Source organism: Penaeus chinensis, chromosome 41 (assembly GCF_019202785.1).
Source record: "Penaeus chinensis breed Huanghai No. 1 chromosome 41, ASM1920278v2, whole genome shotgun sequence".
In the NCBI taxonomy this organism is placed as follows: Eukaryota; Metazoa; Arthropoda; class Malacostraca; order Decapoda; family Penaeidae; genus Penaeus; species Penaeus chinensis.
Genome location: NC_061859.1, coordinates 15,097,868 through 15,114,071, shown reverse-complemented (window position 1 = coordinate 15,114,071; position 16,204 = coordinate 15,097,868). Strand labels below are relative to the sequence as shown.

At 42.8% G+C, this 16,204-nt stretch overlaps 1 protein-coding gene across 1 annotated transcript in view; it reads left to right on the top strand.

Moving 5' to 3' along the window:
* Positions 1–15,896, top strand: part of LOC125047479 (homeobox protein abdominal-A homolog) — a 177,550-nt gene extending 161,654 nt beyond the window's left edge. The window contains exon 4 of the mRNA XM_047645695.1: positions 13,983–15,896. Within this exon, the coding sequence (XP_047501651.1) occupies positions 13,983–14,243 (261 nt within the window). The 3' untranslated portion in view covers positions 14,244–15,896. The remainder of the gene's footprint in view (positions 1–13,982) is intronic.
* Positions 15,897–16,204: the final 308 nt, after the last annotated feature.

Below are 16,204 nucleotides of genomic sequence, written 5' to 3'. Positions count from 1 at the left end.
TTTTCATCAGCTGATATTGCCGGGAAATCTTTTTGTTTTAAGTGTATTTGTAGGTAATATTTTTTTCTTTGCGATATTTTACTTGCCCGCTGCCTTTAATCTTTTGTTTTACGAAGTGCTTCCCAGATTTTTTTTTTTTATTTGTTATCCATTAAATCATCTACAACAAGTTATTTTCTCTAAATTTATGATCCTAACGAATTAAGCGTTTACTAACCAATTAAATTTGACATTTCCTTAGTTCAGGCATGATACTAATATTTTCGGATATTATCTTAATAAGGGGGAAAAAACACTAACAAGCTATTTTATCAGCGAGTGTGTGTGTGTGTGTGTGTGTGTGTGTGTGTGCGTGTGTGTGTGTGTGTGTGTGTGTGTGTGTGTGTGTGTGTGAGTGTGTCTGTGTGAGTGAGTGTGTGTGTGCGCGCTATCCGCGTGCATTTGTCTGCGTCTACTTTTGTGTGTGTACGTGTGTGAATGTAAAGACATGTGTGCGTGCGCTTGTGGTATGTACAAACGGAAGCTCAGACCAGAGGAAAAAGAATGACTCGACAGTCTCGTCGGTTTTCGCGCAACCATTCTAGGCACGTCGAGCGCAGGCCAAAATAAGCCTTGTGATTCGACTTAACGCAAAGCGGCCTAATTTCTTGGCCCAAGCACTTTCCAGGCTCTTGGTTCCTGCTCTTGCACAAGCCGGGATCTGTTGAGGTCAGGATCTGCAGACGATTCGCCTCTGAACATTTCTCGCTTGCACAAGTTTAGGGATTATTGCCTAAGTACTAAGCACCTCTTGTTTTTTTTTTAAATTCTTTCTTTCTCTGTCTCTGTCTGTCTCTGTCTGGTTGTCTGTCTGTCTGTCTATCTGTCTGTCTGTCTATCTGTCTGTCTGTCTGTCTGTCACTCTATCTATCTATCTCTATCTCTATATCTCCCTCTCTCTCTCTCTTTTTCTCTCTTTCCCCCCTTTGGCCCTCCTCTTCGTCTCTTTTTTTTTTTTATCTTCTCTCTCTCATTCCCACTCCTTCTGTCGCACAAATTCCCTTAGATGGACTAGCGAAGCCCCGGACCTCCTGTCAAGCGCTTTCCTAGATTACCGCTGTCTGTGTTTGTGCTCTGTGCTTTACGCTAATGGTCATTCCCCCCCTCTGATGCGGCCACAAGTGTCAACATCTGATTTCATTTTTTTTTTTTTTCTGGGGAATTCCGACACCTTTTAATTCCCTTACCCATCTCCCCACCCCTACCCCTACCCTCCTTTCCACAAACAACCCCCTACGCCCCTCCCCTCCCTCCCACAAACAACCCCCTCCTCTCTCTCCCTCCTCCCTCCCCCCCCCCCTCCTATCCCCCTCTCCCAATTTTTTCCCCTAAATGTTCCGAGGTATCCAAATACGATTACATAAAAAGACCTCCATCCCCTCCCCCCCAAAAAAAAAGGAAGGGAAAGAGGGAGGGGGGGGGGAGAAAAAAAAAATAATTCGTTGCAAAACGATGTATGTGTTGCATCCCTAATGAAGGAATATATTTTTTGGCAATGCTGTAACCGTTAGCATGTGTCACAATCAGCATTTCACGGAAACATGCATGGGCAAGCTTTTACTTCTGCAAATACCCGAACTTTGTTTTGCTGTTACACTAAGCCTGTTATTTTTTATCATTATGTTCATAGCTTGTCTTTTTTTTTCTTCTTTTTTTTTTTCTTTCTCTCCTTCACTTTTTTTTTCTCTTCTTAATGAGTAAGATTACAAGTGCAAAATCATCATGTTTTAGAAACGTGCATTCACCTACGTCCAGAAATATTTATGATAATGTTTATATTGCTAATAATGTTATGATCTTATATTTGTATATAAAGCGTAAAGGCACCTTTTATTTTCTGTTCTCTCTAACACCATTCACCTCACTCCCTCCCTTTCATTCCTTTCTCCCTCTCTCGCTTCCTCCCTCCCTCGCTCTCTTTCTCCCTCTCTCTCTCCTCTCCACCTTCTTCCTTCGTCCCTCCCTCGCTCTCTTTATCCCTCTCTCCCTCCCCTCCATCTCCTCTCTCCCTCGTTCCCTCTTCCCTCCCCTCCACCTTCTCCCCTCTCCCCCTCACCCCCACCCTCTTCACCCCTCTCCCCAAAACTCCAGTCTGTAACTGCCCGAATTCAATTTACCATTACGGAAATTAATAAATACACACTCGTACGTCGCGGTAAGTGAGACATTTGTGGCCGAACACCTGAGGCCGACCACAGAGCAGCAGTCAGCAGGTTATCCGGTCACCCCACAGGGCCCTCGAGCTGGCAATGGGCGATGCTGGTTTTTATTCCCCTTAGATTGCGTATTAGGGGCTCGTGCTTGATGCTAATTCGCGTAATGGGAGGAGCTTCAGGTCGGCAGGAGGAGCACGTGCGGTGTAAGGGCCTCGTCTGGTCGGCTGGGTTAAGGGTAGATTTATTGAGAGGGAAGAAGAAGAAGAAGAAAAAGAAGAAGAAGAAGAGAGAGAGAGAGAGAGAGAGAGAGAGAGAGAGAGAGAGAGAGAGAGAGAGAGAGAGAGAGAGAGAGAGAGAGAGAGAGAGAGAGAGAGAGAAACACACAAGAAGTCTTGCCCCTCTTCATCGCTTTCCAGACGACAGTCAAGACTCCTCAGGAAACCCTTTTACTCCAGAGTTCGGATCTGCCAGACAAGTCTCATGATATAAATAAAAACCTCTCGAGCTCCTCCATTCTCCTTCCTAAGATCGCCGATAACGAGTCATATCAACCATAACATTTATCCGTTAGAAGCGAGCCATAAGGACCCGGTTATACGACATTATACCCGAGCATATGTCAGTGCCACGCGAGTGAGGTCCAGTCAAGACACAATACAAGCTCCTAGTTCTTTATGGCAAGTCGATAAGCAGCTCCATGGCGAAAGATGAGGAGAGAAGACCGGACTGAGAGTTGCGATGGACAGAGGAGGAAGCTCTGCGTTTTTCTCATTGTTAAAGCGAGAGGCGGAGGGGGGATGGGGTCTGCAGAATCTGTATGGCTGTTGCTGTGTTTAAGATTTAAAGGGTTTTTTTCTCTCCTGAATGGATATCGACATTCTATGTTGTTTCGGTGTTTGAAGTGGGAGAGGGAGAGGGAGAGGGAGAGGGAGAGGTAGAGGGAGGGAAGGAAGGAGGTAGAGAGAGAGAGAGAGAGAGAGAGAGAGAGAGAGAGAGAGAGAGAGAGAGAGAGAGAGAGAGAGAGAGAGAGAGAGAGAGAGGGGGGGGAGGAAAGGAGGGAGAGGGGAGCTAAAAATTCATAAGAGTCAAAGTTTGTTTATCTCTCATTCAAGTTAAAGATTAGGCGAGTCTTCGAAACACGCATAAAAGTTGTAAGTCTTTGATAAAACCTGAGAAATAAAAGCTAATTAAAGTAATGTTCCTTACAGAAGAAATGTTGACTAGGACGAAAACAAATGAAATACAAAACACAAGAACGACGAAGGGGAGAGAAAGAGGCAATAACGAAATCGGACGTTAGTATTGATACAGTCATTAATCATTCACAAGAAAATAAATTAGACTAGAGTGCCTGTTTATCATTTCAACAGACTGTCTTTGTCCCGACCAAAATCGCTCGGGGCTTGACCTCTCCCGAGCTTATTTCACCGAGCCTTCTATTCTCATTTCCCTATCTTATTCTTCAATGGACAAACGATATCATACAATCAAACAGACAGTTGGTATCGGGATCAATACCTCAATATCGGATATGACAATCTAATGCATTTTTTTTTTTTTTTGTCATGTTTTATCACTTCTATTATTATCAATTTCATTTTTACTTTCTTACTTGGTTTCGCATTCAGACCATTATGGTAAAAATATCGTCAAAATGCCAAGTACGTCACCGAAAAAAAAAAAACGCCATTATAAAGATAAGTGGTTATATGTCAACTTTATGGAACTAGCGGATTATAATGACGGTGTGGCTGCCAGATGTATTATTCTTCAACCTCGATAAATAGCACACAATCTTACATAAAGCTTATTTCGCTTTTTTTTATGTATAGTTTTGTAATTGTATTATTCCGATGATTTAGGAGGATTAGAGATTGGAAATACATTAAGAGGGAGACTAGTCTAGGCATTGGAAGGTTGAATAGCAGAGCATTCCGTCTTAATCGTTGCATAGTTGTGAATTGATCTCTGTTTGCAAATACATAAGATTAATCATTGATGAGATAGCGAATGATAAACTGTATGATGATATTAATGTTTATTATAAGCGTTCCTTTGGGAGCAGGTGAACATTAAATTTCTCTCCAAATATTTAGTTTTTTCGTGCGCGTGTGTGTTCCTGGATTGCAATATTATTAGGGGAAAAAAGGACCATATGATATCAAAAGCCATACAGTAAATCTGTCGTCATCGAATTCACTTATCGGGAGGAATTTATAATACTAGACAAAAGAAGAAAATAAACGATAATATAACAGGAAATGACATCAACTTTTACGGTGCATCTCAAAGGCAAATGGCTATTGGAAACTCACCGAAAGTGCAGTTGCCAAGACATCAACCTTGGTCGATGATTTACAAATTTTCTGACTTACTATCGGGTTCCTATTCGCACAATCCACTTGATTTTTTTAAAAATATAAAATCAACCATTAAGACTAATCCAAAAACACGTAGAAGAAAAGAGAGAGAACAAAAATCAAGCTTTCGAGAAAATAGCGAGGAGGGAGCAAAGGTATCATTAGCCACAAATCAGGGTACCTTTTCCTCTTATGTGCCTTTTCCTTATTATCTCTCTCCCTTAATGATCAATCAGCTTTATGTAGGTCAGTGGCCACGCCTACACACACCTGTTTGCCTCGCCGGAGAAGAATGTGGGTAGACTCTCCTGGGACGAATAAACTGGCACCAGCTGGTTGTTAGAAAACTGTTGTTGTTGTTGTTGTTGTTGTTGTTGTTGTTGTATGTGTGTGTGTGTGTGTGTGTGTGTGTGTGTGTGTGTGTGTGTGTGTGTGTGTTTACGTGATTGTATCTTTGTTTATATTCAATAAGTTGCTCTTGACCTTTCTATTTACTTCGAGTACACTGCTTTTAGGAGGGACGAGAAGCAAAAAAACTACTTTTTTTATATACAATAATCATCTCTTGTATTGTTTCAACTCGAGTCAGTTTTTCCCCAACGGAATTATTACGGGAACACCACGAGTTCTCATGCCCCCACCTGTTTGCAAGCCAGGTAATGTACAACAAACACGCCACACTTTATCATTGTTATTCACAAGCTGTCAGCTGGCTGACTAAAGGTCCCACAGAACAAACGAGAATGAATGCAATTCGCATGAAGGCAGCAGGTCCATTTGGTTGCAATTTCCTGATGTTTCTGTTGTTTCTCTTTTTCTTTTCTTGCTCCCTCACCTTTATTCCCCCCTTTTTATCTCCCCTTTGAGTTTTCTTTTTATGGATAATTTACATGAATATTTTTAAACAACTCTTTTCAGCTATCGCACCCCCGTATTTCACCGCGATTTAAAGAGACGAACGCAGATCCGTAGTGGCGTGGAATGGCCCTTGCTGATATGTGATCCGTGTCATTTAGCAAGGCAGTTAAGGCCCCAGCCGACGTGTAACATGGAGGGATGATTTTTTAATGTTAATCGCCCGCAACTGATGAAAGCAGATGTGGCAAAGTGATTATGCAGATCCGGTGTTATTATCTTTCATTGTTTTCGGTGCATTCCGTGTAAAATCTAATGTGGAGAATCGTACATAAATTTCTCATATTTTGCATAGGTCTATAGTTTGGAAACGTAAACAAAAATACCTTCCCTGGCATTATGTTTATCCACGCATGATATACCAAGCGCATTACAACGATTCACGAACTAATAAAGGGGCTTTATGGCTCATATCAACACAGGACAATCGATTTTATTACCTGTTTATGAAAGTAATACAAGCTACCTAAATGAGCCGTTAGGAAATGGCCACAGCGACTGAAAACTGCACCGCCACTCTAACCTCAGACCGCAAATTGTATATAAATGATTTAAATCACCGTAAATGCTATAATTTCATGCAGCTTTGCAATGTCCGACTTGCCTGCTGAGCGACACTTACCGTCCCCGCTGCTTGGAAGTTGGGTTATTAAAACAACGGCTGGTGTAATTAGTAACTGCAGGTCGCGGTTAAGAAACTGTTGGGGGAAAAAAAAAAAAAAAAAAAAAAAAAGTAAGCTGATTGACATTGACAGTATGAATGAAAGATTTGCGACCTCTCGCTTCTCCTCTCTTCTTATTTACTTCATTCATGGTTATGCAAATGCGCACATCCATCACGTATTCACAAACGCACGTAATTGTAATGCAAACGTTGCTTCCCAAAATGCACTAACAATGAACGGTATTCGAGGACAAAGTCGAACAGATGCCTAAATACCCGAATTACTTTTCCCTAATGCGTATGATTACCCGAAGAGACAGGCAGCTGAATGGAAGCAATTCTCTCCAGGAGTGACTGAAAACCCGAAAGTATATCCTTCGCGATCGAGGGGCCATTACTGTGCTTACTTAAAAAGCTCTTTCATTTTTCATTTTTCCTGCTTCGTGGTTATTTTTATCCTTTAGTTTTAGATGTATTTTTAAGTATCTATTATTATCTTTCTATCAATTTGTTGTTGTTTTGATTTGTTTCATTTGTTTATTTGTTTGTTTGTCATGACTTTGTTCACTTACTGCTGTCATCTGCTGTTTTATCCTTTTATCATTTCATATATTTCTTTGTTGTTGGTTGCCTTCTTATTCTTATCATTATCAGTATCTTTATTCTTATTCTTATTCATAAGCTTATTCTTACATTTATCAATATTATTAATAGCAGTAGCCTCTATGTTCCTTAGAAACTTCATTCACTGTAGATTCCTTTTATAACAAGAAGTATCGCCCACACCCAGCCTCTCATAGACTAAAATTCAAAATACTTCTCTTGTACAAGGAATTAGTAGCCTGAACAGAGCGATGTCGTTGACCTTGAGTTGATGAACAGTTAAGATGGGAAATTGTTCAAAAGACCTTTTCCAGTTCAGAAAGCACGGATTTTTTTTTTTTTTTTTTTTTTTTTTTGAAGGGGTAGCATGAGTTTTTTTTTTTTTTTCTGAGACGTCTCTGCGGTGATAGGTTATTGGTAGAGATTTCATGTTAAAGTTGAAAAAGTGGGATTATGAATATATGGAGGTATATTGGATTTTTTTTAATGTTGCAAGTAATTGTTCTTGTGTTCATACTGGAAGATCTTTGTATATATATTTTTAATCATTGTTGTACTTATTTACTATGATCTATTCAATTCGGCGAAAGCACACACACACACACACACACACACACACACACACACACACACACACACACACACACACACACACACACACACACACACAGACCAAATCCACATAGAGTTTTAAAAAAATCGTTTTAATTGTCCATAAAGATTTTACGATGCTTAGTGGTAAGGCCACATGATGAGTTGATAGCGGATGTGGCTCCATGTAAGTAAGCTCTATGGACAGGCGATGGATGTTATCACTGTCATGGCCATCAATTCCTTTTAATGTTCACACACTCGCGTCAACGAAATTTCGCGTGTGATGAATGAACTTCCGAATGTTGGGACAAATTTGAATATTTTTACTTTGTTATTCTGTTATTTTTTGTTATATAGTTATTTTTTTGTTGTTGATACTGTTTTCTTTCCCTTTTTTTCTCTTATGCTTTTCTTTTTTTCCTTTGCGTACCTCTGTCTGTCTGTCTGTCTCTGTCTCTGTCTCTGTCTCTATCTCTATCTCTATCTCTCCCTCTCTCTCTCTCTCTCTCTCTCTCTCTCTCTCTCTCTCTCTCTCTCTCTCTCTCTCTCTCTCTCTCTCTCTCTCTCTCTCTCTCTCTTTCTCTGTCTCTATCTCTCTCTCTCTCTCTCTCTCTCTCTCCGAGATGTTCAACTTGCCAAAACCAGTCAAACTGCTAATAATGCCTTGAGGACACGTTGTCAATTTATAAGAGCAACATTTTACAACTGCATCTTCTCCGCTTCCTCCTGCTACTCCTCTTCCTCATCTTTTTCTTCCTCTTCCCCTTCCTCTTCTTGCCCCTCCTTCTCCTCCTCATTTTTCACTTCCTGTCCTCCTTTTCCTTCTCCTCCAATTCTACTCCTCCATCTCCTCCTTCTTCTTCGTCTCCTCCTCCTCCTTCTCCTTCTCCTCCTCCTCCTCCTCCTCCTCCTCCTCCTCCTCCTCCTCCTCCTCCTCCTCCTCGTCATCCTCCCCTTTCTCTTTCAACACTGATCTCTCTCAGGGTCCATAATCGTTTAAATATATATTCAAGGAACATATTTAGAGAATGAGGTGGATTTTTACCTCGTGCCAAATCCCCTCTCCCCTCTCTCCTCTCTCCTCTCCTCTCTCTCCTCTCTCCTCTCTCCTCTCCCCTATCCCCTCTCTCCTATCCTCTCTCTCTTCTCCTCTCTCCTCTCTTTCCTCTCCCCTCTCTCCTCTTTCCTCTCCCCTCTCTCCTCTCCTCTCTCTCCTCGCCCCTCTCTCCTCTCTCCTCTCCTCTCTCTCCTCTCTCCTCTCTCCTCTTCCCTCTCTCCTCTCCCCTCTCTCCTCTCTCTCCTCTCCCCTCTCTCCTCTCCCATCTCCTCTCTCTCCTCTCTCCTCTCCCCTTCCCCCCCTTTTTTCCCCTCTTTTACCTGACCCCGACCCCTTTTGTACGATTATGTTTCTACGTTTTATTTCATAATTTCTCCCCCTTCGCGGTGGAGTAAAAGGCAAAGTCCTGGAAAACCATATTTAAAATTAGCGTAATCCGCCAGATGCCGCGACGTAAATTTGCTTGGTCCCAGCGTTCCCGTTCTTCCGACTGACTACGAGGGCTTTTTTTGTATTTTTTTATCATGTGTGTGTGTGTGTGTGTGTTTGTGTGTGTGTGTGTTTGTGTGTGTGTGTGTGTGTGTGTGTGTGTGTGTGTTTGTGTGTGTGTGTGTGTGTGTGTTTGTGTATGTGTGTGTGTGTGTGTGCGTGTCAGTTAAATGACGTGTTTTTTTTACCATTTTTTATCTTCATTTTATCTTCCCTCTTTTCTCTTTGTTCTCTGTCTTCTTCCTCCTTTACCTCCCTCATCCCCTCTTATTAACGTTCCCACCTTCCCCTTTTTCCTCTTTCCTCCCTCTTTTAATTTTCCTCCCTTTTCTTTTCCTCTTTCTCCCCTCACTCTTTCACTCCTTTCCTTCCCTCATTTTCCCTTTCCCTCCCCTCTGTCATCTCCCCCTCTCTCCCTTCACTCTTTCACTACTTTCCTTTCCTCGCCTCCTCCCATTAACGTTTCCTCTCTCCCTCTCACCAGCTGCCCCCTCCCCCTACCCCCCCTACCCCACCGCCGGATATCTCCTGGTTATATCTCCCAAGTTACGTCATCATTTCGTGTTTTGGTCGGTAACGCGTGCCCAGAGCCATTTCCTAAGAGGTAGATTTCAAGGTGAAGGCCTTTTCAGTTGCATATCCTTTTTATGCAAATGAATCGCTGTTCTGTAACACCTGAACGGTAGACAAGTGCTTAGGTTTTATATTTAAGTCTGAGGGCGAAAAAGTTTACGTCGCTAAGGGTCTTTTTTTGTTGTTGTTGTTGTTTCCAGAGACGCAAACGGGCTATGAGGGTAATGTGCTGGAGAGGGGAAGGAGTGGGGGGGGGGGGTGAAGGAGTGAGGGGTGAAGGAAGGAGAGACTAGGTGGAGGGATGGGTGGGGGACGGTTGGGATAGATAGATAGATAAGAGAAGCACAGGTTAACATACTGACTGATAGATATAGTGATTGACAGGTATATAGTTATACAGGGGACAGAGAGAGAGAGAGAGAGAGAGAGAGAGAGAGAGAGAGAGAGAGAGAGAGAGAGAGAGAGAGAGAGAGAGAGAGAGAAAGAGAGAGAGAGAGAGAGAAAAAGAGAGAGAGAGAGGGGGGGGGGGGAGATTACTTATTGATTCACGTCATCCTTCAAAATCAACGCAGTGAAAAACTGGTAAAAAAAAAAAAAAAAAAAAAAAAACAGAAAAAGGGAGAAAAAAAAAAAAAAATCCCATCAGAGGCCAAAGTATTCATGCAGTGATTGTAAATTATGAATTAATGCACTTCTGCGGTAACCGGCTTAAAACTGTTCCTACGGACTGGAATGACAAAGAACCCGGAATAATTCTCAAATTTACTTCAAGCTGGGTGTCTGGGAGTGTCAGGTAAATGACGATTGATAACTGGCTAAAAGGGTGTGTGAGAGGGAGAGAGAGAAGGAGGGAGGGAGGGAGGGAGGGAGAGAACGGAAGGAGAAATAGGGAGATAAAAAGAAGAAAAACGAAAAGAAGGAAAAGTGGAAGGGAGAGAGACTTTGAGGAGAGAAACAGAAATGAGAAAGAGAGAGAGAGAGAAACGGCAAGAGTCACCTAATTCTTCCATTCAACCCTTTGCTCTTTTTCCCCCAAAGCTCACCCACACCCTTACCAAGCCTCACCTCTCTCCCTCTTCTTTCCCCTCCTCTTCCCAGCACTCCAGTTCCCTCCCTCCCTCCCTCCCTCCCTCTCTCTCTCTCTCTCTCTCTCTCTCTCTCTCTCTCTCTCTCTCTCTCTCTCTCTCTCTCTCTCTCTCTCTCACGCTTATTCCACTCCCTCCCACCCGCCTCTCCACCTCACCTCCACACTATTTACCAGCCTCTTCATGTGTGACTCTCCTATCTGCAAAATTATCACCAAACCGTGGGCAATTAACTAAGCAATTTTCCCGTTTGTGAACCGCTCTGCCGGTAGATAATTATTGAATGATATTATAAATAATTTCGCTCCGTCGTAACTACCGCACCAGGTGGCCGGTCGGATGCCAAGGATGTTTCCTTCGCTCTAAGGGGCGGGGGAGCGAGGAAGCGTGGGTGGGTGGAAATGCAGTGTCTGCTTAGCGTCGATCAGCTGTTGCCGCCACGTTGCAATGTCCCTCGATCACGCAGGACGTCTGGTGCACCGTCAGATCAAAGTGGAGACGTTAAGTGATCTTATGCGACGTCGAAATGCGTTCCCGAAAGCGCGTGTTTCGGTAGTCACTGCTTGCATGCCTGGGGGAGAGAATAACGAGCGCCAATGGCTCTTAAGGCTTCTCTTCTGTTAGGCAAGTGTGAGATTGTCGACTATCATGACCTTGACGTATTGACCATTGCCAGCCAAAAGGCATCTTTACACGTCAACTTGGCGACGTACATGGCTGTATGATTCTGGTTTATTGGATAATTTTTCCCTGTGTGTATTTTGTTTTTGATACTTGGCGTCGTTTAGTGTCTTAACATTTTCTAATGATACTTATGCACCTCCTAAAATGTTCAGAAGATAATTTGAGATGTGCAAGACCCAGAAAGGACGCCTCCACCCCCCCCTACCCGACACCCCACCCTACCCGATAGGGAAGTAACTCAAACTGTCCTATAATTTGCTCAAAATCTTATTGGATCGTAATTGGCAGTTTGCATTTTGACCCGGTAATATTATCGTGTGTTGCTGCCCCCTCTCCACCCCCTTTACATCACCCCCATAAGCCCCCCTCCCTCCCACCATAAGCCAACAAGCTACAAAAAGCGCCCCCTTCAACCTCCCCCCTCTCCCTCACCCACCTCCCTCCCACACACACACTCATATATCACACATGTGCACGTACCCATTTCCCCCTCTATCTTCACCCCTTTCCCCTCTACCCCATAACCCCCATTCCTCACTTCAGCAACTGTAACTCCCCCTTCACCCTCCCCCCCCTCCGATCCCACGTGCAAGTAACCCCTTCCCTCTCTCCCGCCCTCCCTTCCCTCTCTCCCGGCTCCCCTACCCCTCCCCCTCCCCCGTGTTTCGCTGGCTGGCCCCTGTCTGGCGCCGGCTCTTCGACCCTCCAAACATGACACGTGACAAATAAACATTAACGGGTCGCGGAGAAACCGATGCATTATATATTACCTTGAAAAAAAAATAAAAAAAAAAAAATAAAAACCACGTTGAAAAAAACAAGAATAAGTACTCTCCGTTTGCACAGTAAACTAGTATTTGCAGACTAACTGAATAAACCAGAGTGAAAGTGATTAACAGACTTCACACTAATCACAAATTGAACATTCTCTGTTCTTTGCAGACTTACAAGATGACTTCCCTCCCTTCATACAGCGGCTCTGACCTATTATTGCTAACTCCTTTTTATCGCTGGTTGCAATTTCCCCATCGTCACTTCCGCTCATTTCTAGCACATCACTTCATTGCAAAGGCAACGGATACTTACTTTCTTCATATTCACTTAGCCACTCTTGTAGATTCAATACAGTTTTTAGAAGCCAAGTCCTGAGTAAAAAAGATATATATATATATATATATATATATATATATATATATATAGAGAGAGAGAGAGAGAGAGAGGGAGAGAGAGAGAGAGAGAGAGAGAGAGAGAGAGAGAGAGAGAGAGAGAGAGAGAGAGAGAGAGAGAGAGAGAGAGAATTGTCAAACTATATTCACAAAATTTTACCTCGGATAAGTCATTCAAATGCCATAATGATGGTAAATACGAGAGAAGGAGACAGACTGAGAGAGAGAAGAAAGGGTGAGAGTTAAAAAATGAAAAAGAGCTAACATGACATTAGGAAATTCCATGACATGGATAGCCCACTCTTCTAAGAACATCAACTCATGATACTACATGATTTATGCCAGCTAAACCAACCAATATGTCGATCAACTGCTTCAAAGTTTAGGAGGGAGAGAGAGAGAGAAGGGGGAGGGAGGGAGGGAGAGAGCGAAAGGGGAGGGAGGGAGGGAGAGAGAGAGGAGGGAGGGAGAGATAGATAGAGAGAAGAGGGAGGGAGAGATAGATAGAAAAATAGATAGTGAGAGAGAGAGAGAGAGAGAGAGAGAGAGAGAGAGAGAGAGAGAGAGAGAGAGAGAGAGAGAGGGACCGAGAAAAAGTGAGAGAGAGAAAAAAAAAGAGAGAGGAAGTGAGAATTAGCGACGTGGAACAAGAGTGAGAGTATTGTAAAAAAGAAAGAAAAAAAAAGCGAAGAGAAACGAAAACAAAGGCAATGAGAAATATTACCCGCACATAACAAGGTATCCCAAAATTGCATAATTGCTTTCCCCTTCAGCGTGTGTTATGTAGGAAGTGGGTGAACAGGATGTCACCAAAGGAAGGGAAGGGGGAAGGGTGGAGAGGGAAGAGTGTGAAAGAAAGAAAAGGAGAGGAGCCATAAAAAAGAGTGTGCTTGGCCGTTATTTAATTGCCTTGCATGTTGCACTGTCATCGGCAGGCGATGAGAGCTGGGCTTAATGATCGTGAAAGATAATTATAAACAAGGCCTCTACCTCCCTCCCTCCCTCTTTCCCCCTCCCCCCTCCTCTGGTTACGACCACGGTATTATGTGCAATATTGCCACTAATAGTCTAATAGATTTCAAGCAGGTAAATAAGCCAATTTAGTCTAATTTGCTTGCAACTTTCATCTAGTCATTTTAGCTAAAGTGCCTACTTACTTGGGCAGAGTCTGTAGCTTCGCAAGCAGTTTTTCTTGAACTTCATTCAAAATTAACGTAACGTAACAGAAATCAAGTTTTTTTGTCATTTACGTATACATATTTTATAATATCCATGCACCAATTTCCTGTCTGTCATATGTGACCTCATCGTTCTATTATAGATAATATAGTTGGGTAATCTGCTTTGTAAAAAAAATAATAATTCTCTAAGTGTCTGTCTGTTTATCGACAGAGATAATGATAAATTCACGTGTTATGATATCATATGAGCTATTATCTTAAGACGTTAAAATTTACAGCAATATATTTCATAAGCCTTGATTGCCTCCAATGACTTTCTTGCATGAGGCCGTTCCCCGTGGAGTTCCGAGGCAAATAACTCAATTACTAGTAATCGCCGTCCAGTTGGCCCGACTGACTCGCCCCCTCTCTTGCAGGTCAAAATCTGGTTCCAAAACCGGCGTATGAAGCTGAAGAAGGAGCTGCGGGCGGTGAAGGAGATCAACGAGCAGGTGCGCCGGGAGCGAGAGGAGCAGGAGAAGTTAAAGCAACAGCAAGACGACAAGAAGACCAACAAGGACCAGCCGTCGGCGGGCAACACCCCTGCCGGAGCAGCCACCAACGCTTCCTCCTCGTCCTCTTCCACCTCCTCCGCGTCGGCGGGAGGAGGGGCAGGGGATACCAAAGCTGCGACTTAACGTTATGGTGATTTCTCCCCAGATGGGCGTGCCTATTTAAACAGAAATTTCCACTTCACGCCCACACAATCCAATGACATGCACGCCCAGCAACTCCCTCTCACGTCCACCTCTCCAGAAGATGTTGCACTCTCCCTCACCCCGACCCTCAGCACCGCCATGGACCTGGAGATGTATAACTCGATATTAAACTAAGAATTAAAGTTTTTTAGAAAAAAAGTGCAATATTGGTGATAGAAATTTTTTGATAGTGATGATTTTTAAGCCAAAAAATTGATAAGTTCTCGATGATGATTGAAAGAAAGAAGGCTGGAAATGATGTCGAAGGCGGACGGTTGCGTCGAGATTTCTGAATCAAACTTGAACCTCGTCCTCGCAACCCGACGCCTCGCGCCTCCGGGTTCCAGCCTGCAACTAAAGCTCCAAAGGCAAAGCCGTTTGAGGTGCGGGGTCTGGAAGTGACAAGGAAACTTCTGGAGCTCGACAACTATGTGTTCTTCATTTGTGAGGCACACGTGTGCTCTTTGGACGACGAGGCCACACCTCCAGCAACTACTTCTTCAAATAGTGAACAAAAGAATAAAGATTACAGAGACAGCAATTCCAAAATATAACAAATAGCCATCAAATTCTGAATGCAAAAGCAAAGAAACAAGCAGTAATATCCAGATAGTCTATCACACACATTTGCTTCGGGAACTTCCTGTGTGTGACCTTTGAACTCACACCGGGGCCCCGAGGCAATGCATGACCTAAGGACATTTCTCCTACTCGTGAACTTGACCTCTGAAAGTAAAACCAAGTAACTTCATGGTTCATTTATATATCAACACCACGCGGGTTATCTTTCCAAAACGCCCTGTCGACTTACAAGGCTCATGGAGATGGTGACAAGCTAGGAGGATTCCTTACAAATGACATGCCACAAGTGCCCCCGGTCGGGTAGTGTCCTCTGCCACACCAGCCTGTCTTGTAAGTCCACAGCGTGTATAATAAGTCTCTCGATTTGGTTAGACACTTGAGATGGTTCTTTTTTTGCCTAGTAATATGATGATTATATTATGAAAATAACAATGATAAGTAAAAATCCCAGAATTGTCATTAGTCACTCAAACCATCTTGAGTAGCTAAGCCAAGGAGAGAGGAAGATGGGAAACATATATGATACTCATTGCAATGGATCCACACGGTTTATGTGTTCGGACGATAAAATGACTCTTGATAGCCCAACTAGATTGTTATAAGTTAATAGTGTTGTACATGACAGGATGCCAGTGACCAGATAATAGCAGATGATTAGCTAATCAATGGTTCCTATTCCCGATGTTTGTGAAAAGAAGAGAAATTAATACTTCCTCATTATTTTGTACATTTCGTGTTAATTATTAATGTTGTTTTCTTATCGGCTTCTTTCGTGAAATTAGAAGTTTTACCAATGATTCCAGCTTTAAGTTCAATTAAAAAAAAAGAGGAAAAAGGCGCAGATTGGAACTGTTTGACTGATTGAAATGCGGTAGTTCAGTGACTGAGAATTGTTACATTGTAAATGGATTATATTTATTTGTATTAATTGTTATGTTTGACGTCGGATTATAGGGTTGATCGCCATGCTGGTGTACATGCGTGGTGTGCATGGAAGGTATACATGTAAACCTTTTTTGTTGTATGCATGTTACCCCCAAAGATGCCATGGCTAAGTACAAAGAAGGAGAATTTGTATATTGAAACTCTCTGTGCTTCAGTTCGTATTGGAGTCCGTACACTTTGCTTCCTCTCTGCAAAAGAATTATGAAAGGGGAACGTCATGCAAATATGTCTTTAAAAAGAATCCGATTTTAAAGCTTTTGAATTCACTTCAGAGAGTTTCAACTGGAACGACAACGCATGTGGAGGCATTAGTGCAATAGCCGGTATGCTAAATTAGAGCTTTAAAGTTGATAAATGTAATTTCTGGGAAACTG